This window comes from Selaginella moellendorffii, unplaced genomic scaffold, assembly GCF_000143415.4.
Source record: "Selaginella moellendorffii unplaced genomic scaffold, v1.0 SELMOscaffold_2, whole genome shotgun sequence".
Taxonomy (NCBI): domain Eukaryota; kingdom Viridiplantae; phylum Streptophyta; class Lycopodiopsida; order Selaginellales; family Selaginellaceae; genus Selaginella; species Selaginella moellendorffii.
In genome coordinates, this window is record NW_003314263.1 from 2,315,800 (window position 1) to 2,328,726 (window position 12,927).

The 12,927-nt window shown below is 48.6% G+C and overlaps 6 protein-coding genes across 10 annotated transcripts; 5 read left to right on the plus strand and 1 right to left on the minus strand.

Annotated features, from left to right (window-relative positions):
• Positions 1–1,243: 1,243 nt before the first annotated feature.
• Positions 1,244–3,122, plus strand: LOC9662219 (D-3-phosphoglycerate dehydrogenase). Its single transcript, XM_024661480.1, has 9 exons — positions 1,244–1,476; positions 1,539–1,683; positions 1,728–1,855; positions 1,907–1,978; positions 2,033–2,156; positions 2,231–2,403; positions 2,460–2,501; positions 2,554–2,766; positions 2,833–3,122. Exons 1-9 carry the CDS (start codon positions 1,282–1,284, stop codon positions 2,902–2,904), a joined length of 1,164 nt encoding a protein of 387 aa, XP_024517248.1. The 5' UTR covers positions 1,244–1,281; the 3' UTR covers positions 2,905–3,122.
• LOC9661141 (uncharacterized ABC transporter ATP-binding protein sll0182) lies at positions 3,093–6,669 on the minus strand. The gene is made up of 15 exons (XM_024661472.1): positions 6,475–6,669; positions 6,257–6,405; positions 6,132–6,192; positions 5,915–6,074; positions 5,756–5,861; positions 5,599–5,706; positions 5,409–5,549; positions 5,265–5,356; positions 5,038–5,216; positions 4,314–4,987; positions 4,204–4,255; positions 3,993–4,140; positions 3,698–3,933; positions 3,590–3,646; positions 3,093–3,527 (listed from the first exon to the last, which is right to left on the minus strand). The coding sequence occupies exons 1-10, from the start codon at positions 6,608–6,610 to the stop codon at positions 4,314–4,316; spliced, it is 1,806 nt and encodes a 601-aa protein (XP_024517240.1). The 5' UTR covers positions 6,611–6,669; the 3' UTR covers positions 3,093–3,527; positions 3,590–3,646; positions 3,698–3,933; positions 3,993–4,140; positions 4,204–4,255.
• Positions 3,197–4,312, plus strand: LOC112341422 (germin-like protein 1-3). The gene is made up of 4 exons (XM_024661489.1): positions 3,197–3,534; positions 3,608–3,744; positions 3,800–3,936; positions 3,996–4,312. The coding sequence occupies exons 1-4, from the start codon at positions 3,212–3,214 to the stop codon at positions 4,167–4,169; spliced, it is 771 nt and encodes a 256-aa protein (XP_024517257.1). The 5' UTR covers positions 3,197–3,211; the 3' UTR covers positions 4,170–4,312.
• Positions 6,670–6,707: 38 nt separating the features above from the next.
• On the plus strand, positions 6,708–8,419 carry LOC9662220. 4 transcript variants are annotated; one of them, XM_024662352.1, is made up of 4 exons: positions 6,708–7,253; positions 7,316–7,588; positions 7,655–7,952; positions 8,003–8,419. In XM_024662352.1, the coding sequence occupies exons 1-3, from the start codon at positions 6,768–6,770 to the stop codon at positions 7,928–7,930; spliced, it is 1,035 nt and encodes a 344-aa protein (XP_024518120.1). In that variant the 5' UTR covers positions 6,708–6,767; the 3' UTR covers positions 7,931–7,952; positions 8,003–8,419. The 4 variants fall into 4 exon arrangements, with proteins under 4 accessions (XP_024518120.1, XP_024518126.1, XP_002962543.2 ...); XM_024662358.1 differs by having other exon boundaries at positions 8,021–8,419; XM_024662361.1 differs by having other exon boundaries at positions 6,751–7,157; positions 7,212–7,253; positions 7,655–8,419.
• Positions 8,420–8,427: 8 nt separating this feature from the next.
• Positions 8,428–9,982, plus strand: LOC112341728. Its single transcript, XM_024662334.1, has one exon. It carries the CDS (start codon positions 8,458–8,460, stop codon positions 9,769–9,771), a length of 1,314 nt encoding a protein of 437 aa, XP_024518102.1. The 5' UTR covers positions 8,428–8,457; the 3' UTR covers positions 9,772–9,982.
• A 151-nt stretch (positions 9,983–10,133) lies between these two features.
• LOC9661142 (RHOMBOID-like protein 9, chloroplastic) lies at positions 10,134–12,857 on the plus strand. Of its 2 annotated transcripts, XR_002990930.1 has the most exons (10): positions 10,134–10,545; positions 10,614–10,758; positions 10,858–11,023; positions 11,084–11,254; positions 11,321–11,487; positions 11,566–11,834; positions 11,898–12,105; positions 12,166–12,281; positions 12,343–12,535; positions 12,604–12,857. XR_002990930.1 is itself a non-coding variant. In XM_024663951.1 (6 exons), the coding sequence occupies exons 1-6, from the start codon at positions 10,191–10,193 to the stop codon at positions 11,819–11,821; spliced, it is 1,260 nt and encodes a 419-aa protein (XP_024519719.1). In that variant the 5' UTR covers positions 10,134–10,190; the 3' UTR covers positions 11,822–11,888. The 2 variants fall into 2 exon arrangements, 1 of the variants encoding a protein (XP_024519719.1); XM_024663951.1 differs by lacking the exons at positions 11,898–12,105; positions 12,166–12,281; positions 12,343–12,535; positions 12,604–12,857 and having other exon boundaries at positions 11,566–11,888.
• The last annotated feature ends 70 nt before the right edge of the window (positions 12,858–12,927 follow it).

A 12,927-nucleotide genomic window follows, 5' to 3' on the forward strand; every position in this document is an offset into this window, starting at 1 on the left:
CCATTGCCAGACCATACGAATGCTTGGACCCATAGTTTGTTTTCGTCTTCAAGATGACCACCCGCGATTCAGAGACCACGAGCACCCCATTCTTCCAGAGAGACAAGACGCACACTTGATCCCTCCCACGAACAATCCTCCGGACAATCTCCCCGCTGTGGATACGTCTTACCACCAGATCACACCCGGCCTCCATAGACAGCCTAAACTCCCTGCTCGGTGAGACCAAGCTGTTCCCCTCGGGCAGCGTCGATCCCTGGGGGTGACTCCCGCCAACTAGAGACGTAGCAAAGACCCAGCAATTCCCGGCGTCAGGGTCAACGCCCAAACCAACGACCGTGCTGACTGGGTGAACAAGGAAGTTAGTGCGGTCAAACCCAAGTAGTTCACCGCTTGATCCACCACCTCCTTCAGGCCTATCGTCAGGATTGCTGTTGAATGGGGTTTCCTGGAACTGATACTCAATCCCAAAGTAGCCGAGCACTATGTTGACTTCGCCAAACCAGCGTTGCGTGCGACCCACGTCTAGCAGCTCCGCTCGGATGGTTGCAATCATCCGCCCAACGCTGTCTAGGAGGTCGCCCCCTGGGAGGCTCGCGCGACTTGGCGCAATGGAGCAAACGTCTGAGTTCTCAGTGAAAGCTAGGCTGTAGAGCCACACTCTCACGCGGACATAGGCATCGTTTGCGTACTCCACCACGAATCCCACGCTCCTTCCTGCAAAGTAACCAAAATTGCCTCTAAACCTCCTTCCCACGAAGGCCTCGAGGCGATTCATGAGGTCTTCGACGTGCTCCACGGCAAGCTGTGCAAAACCAAGCCGCCACCTGAAGATTCCACCAAACTGGCGATTAGCCGGGGGCTGTCCATGGCAGAGATCAAAGCTCATGAGCAAAATTAGAATTGAAGCTGCAACGAGGAGCACCATGTTTCTCATGTTTCTTGCTAGTAGTGCTAGTGCTGCTTCCAATGTGATAAAATATCTCCTGTTTATACGATCGTCCTTGGTTGATCACAAGTGTCTCAAGATAGAACTTGGCACAGATGAGTGCACTTGGCATATTGGCTGATTAAAGTTTATTCAAACAGCACTATTCTTGAAGAAAAGAGGAAAAGGAGTTTTGTCGAGTATTTCGTTTAGTTAAAGGGTTTAAGTAAAAAAAACTAAGATTTTTTGAATATTCAAGGAATCCTTTAGTTAAGGGTTTAAGAATGGAAAGACTAGGGTTCTTCCAGAGGAGTGAATGCGCGGTCGCAATCCCCCTCAGAAGCAGCGATTCCATGATTCGTGGCTTGTGTAGATCGCGGCAGCTGCTGAGATTGCGGTGCCAAGCGAGGGGCATGGCGGCCGCGACGCCTGTGGAAGTGAAATCGCCAGTGCGGCCTGTGCGAGTCCTTTTCTGCGGCCCCGAATCGGTGTTTCCTGACGGATTCCGGTGGACGAAGAAGTATTTGGAGCCGCACAGCCAGATCGAGGTGAGCGAGGATTTCTTGTGCTTGTTCTTGCGAGTGTTGTTACTATGTTCTTGTTTGCCCAGGTCGACGCTGTTCCTTGCCAAGAAATTCCAAAGGTTTTCCACGAATACGACATGTGCGTGGCGAGAATGGTGAAAGTGGACTCGAGCTTGATCTCTCTCGCCAAGAGAATGCAGCTTATCTGCCAGTTTGGTGTTGGCCTGGAAGGTATTCCAGCATTGTTCTTGACTGGAACTTACGATTCTTGACAGGTGTGGACGTTGAAGCTGCGACTAAAGCTGGGATCAAAGTAGGAAGAATTGCCAGTGATGCCACTGGAAACGCTCTTTCGTGTGCTGAGCACGCCATTTATTTGATGCTGGCTCTTCTTCGTGACCAGGTGCTTGCGAGAGTTTTCTTATGTTCTAAAACTTTTGGATTTGCCTTTCAGAAAGGGATGGACAAGTCTGTGAGCGAGAAATGCCTGGGATTTCCTACGGGTGATACTTTGTTTGGAAAAACGGTAAGCGCTGGATTACTCGCATCGATTCAACCTTTTAGAGTTTTGTTTCTCCAGGTTTTTATTGTTGGCTATGGAAATATTGGCAAGGAGCTCGCGATCCGCTTGAGAGCTTTTGGAGTCAGAGTTCTTGCGACTAAACGTTCGTGGTCCAAGAAGAATAGTTCTCTTCATCCGGAAGGCAAGGCTCTTGAAACTCTTCTTATGATCTTTTTTCGTTTTTGATTTGGTTATCTCTGATGTCGTAGTTTCCAGACAATCCTCTTCTAGCAGATGGCCTGATAACTCGTAAATCTCACCAGTTGTTTCAGTACCTCAAGGAGAACGAAGATTTGCTGGTGGATGAAAAGGGCAGCGGGGACTCCTTATACGACTTTGCCAGCCGAGCTGATATCATCGTTCTGTGCTGCCTCCTGACTCCTGAAACAGTAAGAGCCATATCTCCTTTCGTCTTGGAATTCCTGACAAGTTCTACTGTCTGTAGGCTGGAATGGTGAACGAAAAGTTCGTAAACTCCATGAAGAAGGTATCGCGTCGCGTTTGCGATTCTTCCAGTCTAATCTTGCAAACTAAAACAGGGAGCGCTTGTTGTCAATGTTGCCAGAGGTGGGCTTTTGGACTACAAATCCGTGAGAGATGGCCTTGAGTCGGGGCATCTGGGAGGACTGGGTTTGGACGTTGCTTGGCACGAGCCATACGATCCTCAAGACCCGATTTTGCAGCACCCCAAGGTCATTCTCACTCCCCACGTCGCTGGAGTGACACAACTCTCGTACGCAAAGATGGCCCAGGTAAAAAACCAAAATCTTTGCCTTCCCGTGATTCCAGTGATGTTTCTACACTGTTTTTATCCACAGGTGATCGCAGACTGCGCCGTGGAACTCTCACACGGACGCGGTGTGTCGGGTCTTCTCGAGCTAGTCAATTAAGTTGACTCAAAAGCTCCGATTAGTCAAACGCGCTAGTCAACGAATCAATTCGATGACGTCACAAGAATGTGTTGACTTATTCAACGGTGGTCAAGCTAGCATCGACCAATGATCCCACGCGCAAAATCTATAGTGCGTTGGAAATTTTCGTTACCCACTCAACCTTTGGTAGACAAGTGCACATTATAAGCATAATTGGATTTTTCGCATCAAACAAACACTAGAGTGGTGTCTGGGCTGGACTGAGAAAACGATTGATCCTCTCATCCACAAAACCATTTATATACTCCACCATTGTCTTAGCTCCATGACTCCAGTTAAATTCCTTCTTTGCTTCCATCACTCCCTCCCTCTCTCCATGGCTGAAGTAAGAGCCTTCGTCATGTCGATGATGATTCTTCTCGTCACTCTCGCGAGCTTTGCGGGAGCTGCCGATCCGGATCCACTCACCGATTTTGCGTCGTCCACCGCAGAGAATAACTTCCCGTATCACTACCCCAAGCCGCAGCAGCAGCAATCGCCGGACTCGTCCAAGTTCGTGGTTCGTGATGTCTTTAAAAATGGCGACGTCTCCAATGGACCCGGCGGAGTTCGAGCAGGGCTCTCGACCAAGATCTTCCCGGCTATGGAGTAAGAAAAAGCAGCCTTTTAGTTTGATCTTAGATGGGATCAATCGTGTGCTTACCTCCTAAACTCCTTGCAGCTCCCAGGGACTCACTTATGTCCACTTCAACATGACTCCCTGCGGTGTTAATTTGCCTCATACGCATCCACGAGCAACTGAGATGCTTACCATGGTGTCTGGAGGGCCGCTCCAAGTTGGTTTTGTAGACACTGAAGGTAAGACGTTGTTGAGGGGCGATTCGAGTGATCGAACGGAGTTTTTCGACTGCAGGGAAACCTCATATCAACGTGTTGCATCCTGGAGATGTTACGATCTTCCCTCGAGGAATGCTCCACTTCGAGGTCAATGTCGGAACAGAACAAGCGTTTTACATCTCGGCTTTGAACTCACAGAATCCTGGAACACTGGTAAGCACTCTAATAAGTATTTTAAACAAAAGAACTAATCGATCGAAAAACTTTACCAGACGAGTGGAGGAGCGCTGTTTAATGTCCCCGCGCGAGCATTAGCAGCAGCTCTGAACCAGGATCTTGCATCTGTGTCGAAAATCAAGGATACGATTTTCAAGTATAGCTCGCAGCTGCAGATGACTCCCCCGAACACTTGCGTTCCTGGAAAAGACGTCACAACTACGTTTTAGAAGTTGCCAAAGCTCTAAATACACTACTAAAAACCTTGACTTGATGGGCATATGTTCTTAGAGACTGTTCTTGTTGATTGTTTTCCCTGATCAACGAAGGACCCATCTCGATCAGAAGGAAAATAAAAAACTGGCAAAACGTACCTATATGTGTACTTGGAATTCTTTTTGAGTGTATAGCTTCCAGCCGGAGCTGCCTTTGAACTCCAAAACTCTGGAGTGATACTTAATTAATGAAATCCTGTGCCCCACCGAAACATACGATTTGATCTTGCGTTGGAGCAGTGCGTAAAGCTTCGATTCATTCGTCATGTCAAGTGCGCTCGTTGCCTCGTCGAGAAATGCCATCTGAGGCTCGTGTAGAAGCAGCCGTGCAAATGCCACTCTTTGCTGCTCTCCAGAGCTGAGCACGTCTGACCAGTCACACACTGAGTCCAGGCCTCCGACTCTTTGTATTAGATCTTCCAGGCTCACTTCCTCAAGCACCTTGAAAAGTTCTGCATCCGAAAAGTACTCTGATGACAGTGCCGGAAATAATAGCTGTTGTCGGAGAGTTCCCAGAGGCATGTAAGGCTTCTGTGGCAGAAATATTGTCTTCTGTAGAGGCACCTGGATGATACCGGCGCCTTTGCTCCATAGGCCTGCTATCACTCGGAGGAACGAGGATTTTCCACAGCCTGAAGGCCCCAAAACCAGTAATGACTCCCCAGGAAGTAGCTCGAATGATAGATTGTGGATAAGTTGGGTGCGAAGATTTGGAGTCGTCACTGAAAGACCGCGAACAACAAGGCCTTCCCCTTCTTCACGAGTTATGGAACCTACGCAAAGATAATAGTTTCGGTGAGCTAGACCAAAAATTTTCTCGTACCAGAAATTGGAGCTTGGCTGTCCGCTAAGTTCAGCAAAGGATGACCATCAGTATCGTCTTCGACGTGCAGCTCTATAGCGCGCTTGCTCGATTGTCTTCTGTAGCTTCCAAACAGCTGGTCATGGATACCGAGTGCAATGAATAAGGTGTCCAACCGTTCTGTTTGTGCTGCGAGCCCACTGAAGAGAAGGTTTCAGTTGGTGAAAATCGAAGATCCAGTAACGCACCTGAAGCGATCGAACTTCAAAATAATAAAGGACATGGACGTTAAGATCTTGTGGAAGGCCATGGCAGTTTGAGATATAACTCCAAATTCCACCTGCAATAGCACGCCAAATCAAGAACGAATCACAGAAAAGAAACACAATAACCTGGCCGGAGAAAAACTTTGGAGCAATGATCAGGTAAGGAACAATAAAAATCGAGAACTCATAAGCATTACTGAACAACGATAGGTGTCTGTCCCATGCTATAAGTTCTCGCATGTTTCCAACAAGAGAAGCTAGAAATGCCTGCATAGTCACGAATTACCTATGGCCTTCTTCACGAAATGTGTATTACCTTCACGGAAGCTACTTCGTGACCCTCGCCCCTGTAAAAAGCGATACTTTCAGCGTTTTCTCGTACACGAACCATGGAGTAACGAAAATCAGCTTCTTTTTGTAAGTTCTGTGGTTTTGTTATGTAATTAGTTGTAACTAAACAGATAGCACAGTACCTGATACTTTAGATGCATGATCTTCGCTCCAAAAAATCGAACAGTGACATATGTTCCAACGATGGAATACGCAAGCAAGAAATACACGAGTTCTGGAGCAATAAACCTGCAATGCAAACACGATATCCTTCCGAGAACGAGCAAACAAAAGGAACATACCATAAAACTCCAGTAAACGCGCAGACATTCAAACACTTGCTGGCAATAATTGCGAGGATATCGACCGCATTGAGAACAAAGTTGGATACATCTTCGCAAATTCGTTGATCCGGATTGTCGACTTTGCCTTCCATCTTGAGGTCAAAGTAGGCTCTATTCGCTGTTCATGAGCAAAGAATTAAAACCAAAACCCTTGGTAGAGCACAAAGCTCTCAACTGAAATAGCTTGTCAGCAGCAAATTTGAAAGCCAGACCCGCCACTCGACCGCTAGAAGCTCCTGAAAGAACAACGAGTTACTCGCAAAGAAAAAAAAAAACGAGGAGCTAAAGAATGTAGGCTACCTGGCTATACTTGTAGAACGCTAGAAGAGGAGTGGCCACCACAACAACACCGATAAATTTCCAGAGAGCCTTGTGGAATCCAGCGACGTCTTTGTTTGACACCGCCGTGGAAAGATCCCGCTGGATGTAGGAAATCGACACCATCACCCCTGGCGGCCGAAATATTTTCCAGCATCCTGGATCAGATCGAGCTAGCCGGAAGGAAATACGAGGCATACCTGCACAGATCGCGCAGAGGAGGAGCACGATCGATAGCAGCCAGTAGGCCTTGCGCTTGCGATCTCCCCGGAAGAACACCGCGGCGACGCGCCAGACCTTCCTTAGCAGCCTCCTCGACGGCATCGCTTCCGCCATTTCGCCTCTCCGGGAAGAAATGGACGTCCTCTCTTTAAGGTCGGCACAGCTTAAGAATGGAGAAACGAATATGCTATGCTTTGCCCTAAAAGAATATTCAGAGCATATACCATTTAACCCCTTTTCGAAAGCCTCTGTTTTAGGGCTGAGGGGCCGAATGGCGCACCGCGGCTGGGGGCGCCTCGTAAGTAGATCATCTAGGATAGCAGCAGCATCGATCCGGCCTCCCGCATTTCATTCGGCAGCTCAAGATCTCCTCCGCGGCAGCTATCCCGCGAGGAATTTCAGGATCGCGGAGAAGAAGGTCGCGGATTTCAAGCAGGCTGCTGTGTCCAAGGCGCTGGTGGCACTGCGAGCTGCCGAGAATGTGTCCAACACCGCCTGGAATTCGATCGCTGGAACCTTGCAGCCGGTTGCTCGACGCATTGAGAATTTGGACTCGGGTTACAAGGAAGCCATGGCGCTTCGCTTGGAGGCCTTTTGTAGGAGGAACCGGCTGATTCTTCTTGCTGCTCTAGGCTCTGGTATGTCCATAGTTCTCTGGAAGGTGGTTATCAACATTAGTGAGCTGCTGGTGGGATTATCGAAATTCTCCTTTCAGTTTGGATTGCTCGTTCTTACGACTTCGTCAGTCGTTTGCGCGGTAGGCATATACATTTCTACTTCTTGTATCCTTTTTTGATCTTTTTCTCTTCTTTACTGCAGGGTCTAGCTTTGAGAACGCGACACACCATCAATCCCGAGACGGTTTATGGAATTGTCATGCGCAAGCTGCAAAGTTCTGCCGGATTTATGGAGGTGATGGGCCATCCAGTTGTTGGTGGAAAAGTTCGTGCTTATTTTACATCCGGGGGTGACTTAAAGCTCCAGGACCTCAGGCCAAGGCTGAGCTGCAAGCGGTGCTTTATTGTGTTTCCAGTCCAAGGCTACGAGAGACGAGGCATGGTGAGCAGCGAGGTCATCAAAGAGGGAGGACAGGTATGCTTTTCAAAGGTTTTTTTTTTTTTTTGGCTTTTTCTGATTTATGTGAGATATTTTCTGCAGTACCATGTGAAGCTGCTGGCTGCTGACATTCCAATGGATACATCCGATGAGAGGTTATATGTTGTCGGGGATGACCGTGATTTCGAAGCTTCCCAAGGGCCATATTTTGAGCTCCGAGACCCGATTTTCAAGGCGATTGCTGCCGAGCGGGAGTTTGATGTTCTAGATGAGATTGAAGCCAGTCAGCAGCGCAAGAGGTTCTTAGCCAAGCTGGATTCAACCATCAAAAGAGGACAACGATGGGCTAAGCGTTCAGCCGAGTTGTTGAAAAGATGAAAGCTTCTGGAGGATGACTGAGGTACGTTCTTTTGAATGTTCAAACCCATCCAAATTTGCAAACCAAATAAGCTTTTTGTTCGTTGCGAGGTGACGTTTGGAGCGTTGAAGCAATAAAGAGTTCGAGAAGGTGGTGACTTGGACGAGAGAAAACGCCAACGTGGTAGCTCGGTTACCCAGCGTGGAGCCGACGTGGAGCCGAGATTAACTGGCGCAACGGTTGGCGGAGTCAAACGAATGGAATTTCCCTCGGGAAGCTTCCGGCAGGGTGTGAGGCCGGCTTCACACACTCCAGGGCAGAATAAGTCTTTGGGTTAGCCAGGAAGACGCAGGTGTAGCAACGAGCGCTAGTCAACACGAGATCGATAGAGATGAGAGCGTGGAATTGGCCATTCCCCGCGATAGATATACCCAGTAGCAGTAGACCCAGCAGGGATTTGTGGAAGCGGTAGCGAGCATCAAAATCTAATTTTGGCGACAAACACTCCAGATCTGGATCAAGCCTTTTCGTCTCGAGAGCAGCAGCAATGAGCAAGATCAGCAGGCGGAAGTCACCGAAGTTCGGCTCTTCCAAGGGGAAGCAGAATCCATTCCAGAACCGAGGGATGGACAAGTTTAACGAGGTCTACTCCGAGCTGGAGAAACTGCGAGCTTCGATTGCCGCTGAGGAAGGGGTGTCTACCTCGGATGTTTGGTTCACGAGGGGCACGTCCAAAGGAAGGGACTGGGTACCGGTTGTAGTTGGCAGGAGTCGCTCATCGTCCACCCCTTCTCGAGGGGATTCGCAGCCTCTGACTCGGCTAGACAAGCAGAATTCTTCCGCGGAGAGCAAGACCGGGGATGACGTTGTCTCGGATCAAGCTTCCGTCGAGGAGGAAAGCCATAGCCTCAAGGATTGCAGCAAACAATCTTGGCTGTCCGTCAAGTTTGAGCAGCTTGTCCACGAGTTACAACACGGGACGAGGAAGGCGCTCAAGGCAATCACATTGTTCATCATGATAGTCGCGGCAATAGTGGACGTGCTGATAGCGGTCGTGGCCGGCATCACCTCGTCTTTCATCGCTAGGCACTTGAGACCGATGTGGGCTCGTTACCTTCCGGTGAATTTCCCGCAGCAGCCCAACAGCGACCTCAGTTTTGCGCCTTCGGTAACAATGAGATCACTGCCGGGCTCGATGAGCTGTGTTTCGGCCCCTACTTCCCCGAGGCAACCCCATCAGTTTGGATCAGGTGGAAGTTTCAGCAACACCAGCGACTTCAGCAGGACAACGTCAGCGAGCACACCGGTGAGCCCGGTGATGAGCTGCTCGACGTTTTTCAGCTCGGACAAGCCGCAGGAAGTCGGAAGTCCGGCCCACAGACACCAACCGAGGAACAATCCGTTTCAAAGCGAGCAACAACAGGGTGGAAGTCCGGCGCACAGGCATCAAAGCGAGCAACAACAAGGTGGGAGTCCGGCCCACAGACACCAGCCGAGATTTCAAAGCGAGCAACGAGGTGGAAGCCCGGCTCATAGGCATCAAACCGAGCAACAACAAGGTGGAAGTCCGGCTCATAGGCATCACAGCGAGCAGAGAAGCCATCACCAAAGCAGGCTAAATCATCTCCAGCAGCAGGAAGAACTCGAGAGCTGCGTTGGTGGCAACGGTGGGGGTGCTGTCCAAGTGATGCTCATCGTCGTGGTGATCCTCTTCGGGCTCACCAGCACCGGGATGGTCGCGGCGATCGTGTTCGCGTCCATGGCCTGGTTCGTCTTCCCGGCCGCGAGAAAAGTTAGCTCCAACCCGTCGAACAGGACAATCTTCCAACACGACGAGTTGAGAAAAGGCTTAAGCGCGTGACAGAAAAAACTGTAAATCATTTCTCTCTTTTGGGAATCGCCAGGCATGATCATTTCCAAGCAATGTTTTAAAGGTAAACAACAGTGGATCCCGAAGTGTCAAAGGTCGTACAGTGATCGTACAGTGTTTTACGTGTGATCGTGCAAAGATTGTAAAGAGAAAAACAAAAAGATTGGAAGGTATGGAATAAGCCGCCGATTTTCTTTGTTAAGTTCACGTGTTCTTTGGAAATGTGAAGAGCGTGGCCGGCTTGCCGATGTGGCAGATGTTTGCCAGGTGGGAAGCTGCAATTCGCTACTTGGGGTTCTTTATCCTGTCCACGTGGTTAAATCTTTGCCGTTGTTTTCCCAGATGGAGATAGGGCTGAGCTTCTCGTTCTTAAATTCCAGCAAGGTAGGAGGATCGTATCCGCTAGGAAAATGGCAAGCGTTTGCAAGCTAAGTGTGTCATGCCAGCCGAATGCTCGAGCGAATTTTCGATCTAGAGTGCACAGGGCGAGTGTTTTGCGTCCACTTTGCTGTAACACTGGCACTCCGAGCTCCCTGGAGAATTCTCCTTCTCCTCGAAAGAATCGGGAGACAAAGCTACTGAGCTCGTTAGATTCGTACTTCAGCAAGCTCCAAAACAAGAGTAGCGCTGCGAAAGACGTTGCGGTGGAGAATTCGGCAAGCTCCGGGGCTGTGATCGAGGACTCGAAGAATACGTCCGGGGATTTACAAGGACTCGACGCTCTCAATGCCTACTTCGACAAAATGCAAGTTCCAGCCACCAAAGGTAGTGCCATTTCTTTAGTTTTTTCTTGCTAGAGATTCATCAATCGCTAACACAGTTTTGGCTTCCAGACGTTCCGAAAGAAGTGCCCAAAGCTCCAGTAGAAGAAGATGAGAAAGTTCTTAGTTTTCTACACGAGCTAGACAAAAGCTTTCAAAAGGACGACGCTAAAACTCTTCCTACGGACTTTGCTCCAAGAAATGCTTCTACTTTCACGTAAGTACTCACGAAAAAAGAAGTAAAAATGAAGAAACTCTCTGCTTTTCCTGGATTTTTTTTCCTTTGATTCTGTTTTTACTATTTGTTCTTTCGCAGGAATGTGATCATAGGTGTAAATGCCGCTGTCTTTCTCTTTGGTCTCGCGAGCCCCGTTCAAACTCCCGAGATGGTCGAAGTTCCTCTCCCGTTTCTAGTCGGAGCTAAGATCAACTCTCTCATTGCGGATGGACAGTGGTGGAGACTAGTCACTCCAATGTTCTTGGTAAATTTCGTGTGAACTTAGTTCTGCCAACTTCTCATTGTCTGTTCTTTGTGTTTGTAGCACGATGGTCTCATCCATATCGGCCTCGGTGCCTGGGCTCTACTCTCCTTCGGTCCGGGAGTGGAGTCCGTCTATGGTCCGGCCGGGTTTTGTATGATCTATCTACTTGGAGGAATTTTCGGGAACATCACGAGTTATTTCCTCACTCCAGCTCCAACAGTCGGTGGCACTGTAAGTTTTCTCCAAAACTTTCGATCTAGTTTTGACACAAGTTTTGGCAAAATGATGCTGTGACAGGGTCCTCTTTACGCTCTAGTCGCTGCATGGGCCGTCTACATTATCCAGAACCGCCAGAGTTTCGGCAAAGAGATGCAAGCAGGGATCACGAGTGACGTGATACAAAAGATCCTCGTTATGAGCGCTCTACACTTGGCTTTGACGGATGCGTTGCCTGCTGATAACTGGTGAGCTAGTTTCTCGAAAACTATGACGCGTAACTTCGCCAAGTTTCCAGTTTCTTAAACTTTTGCGTGTTCTTACAGGACTCATGTTGGTGCGGCAGCAGTAGGCACTTTGTTTGGTCTTTTGGCTACTCCAAAAGCCGGTCAAATGAATACCCGGCTAGAAGATCTTGATGACAACATGGTAATGTCTGGCGAAGCTCCGGAGTTCCAGCGCTTGACGCAGGCCTTCGCGCTTTGCATGGGAGTGTTTTTTGTTCTTTATAGTTTTGGAAGTCCTGCAGCAAGCGAGATGCTACGAGTTCTCTCGCAGGAGAACGACACGGATTTCCTGTAGTCGTAGCGCTTGGGTAAGAGGCAATTTTATACTCTTCTACATGAGAAAATTTTTGCTCCTTTGTTTATAATGCAAGGCTTCTCAAACGGTGACGCTCGAAACGAGATAAGGTGGACAAGAATGCATTGGACAACTCGTCTCCCTCGAAGGATGTTCGAATATCCAAACGAGGACATTTAAGAGAGACTATTTGCCGTGTCAACGAGAGGGAAAGGAGGAGGCAATGGATATGGGACAGGATTATGTCAAGCTGGTGACACTCATCGTCGCGTTCCTCGCAGCAGGTTTGTGCTTGATTGATCCTTGGTTTGGAAAAATCTAATCTTTGTGCGTGATCTTTCCAGGAGCTTATGCTCAACTTCAACTCCCATCCTACGCCTTGAAAGATTATCCTCTCGGGAAAGCCTTTGCGAATCCAAACCAGCAGTGGCATTTTGCGGCTCTGTGTTTGAAAAACCAGGTGAGAGAGTTTTTCTTTTCTTTTGTTTTTCCAAGTTTTCAATCATATATGTTTTGTACAGAGCTCGTCTTGTACCAGACTTGACTACCATGGTTCTCTCAACGTTACCAGCGTCCCAGACTATTGCGGGCCTTGCGCCAACCAAACCTTGGTAGTGCTCAAGTGTATCGACCGAGTTAAGTCCCACTTCCTCTTCACGAACAAGGCAAGCACAGATGACGTGAGAAGATCGCTCCACACTGGCTGCTCCACCGGTAAATTCCCCTTTCCTAAGATCTAGAATCCAACTTTTCCTTCTAAAAAACTCATTTTTTTTCCCCAGGAAACTTCACGATCGTTCCCAGTGCGAAGAATGTGGGGACCAAACTCACAGCGTCGTTTTGGGTGATCCTCTTTGGAACTTGGCTCGCTGCTAGAGTATAAAGCGACAGGCGCCAACACTTTTCTACACATCGCTATAGTACATATAGCTTTAAAGAAAAAAAGAAGGAAGCCCACAAAGAGACTTGTCAAATAAAACTCTCCCCCCAAAAGTCTTTGAAGTCAATCGCCAATTTTTGACAATGTTCATCCGTACGCCTGAGTGTTTTTCCGTACTCTTGATTGTGTTTAGTGTGCGCGTTCTTCCGTACGTAATATAGAAGTG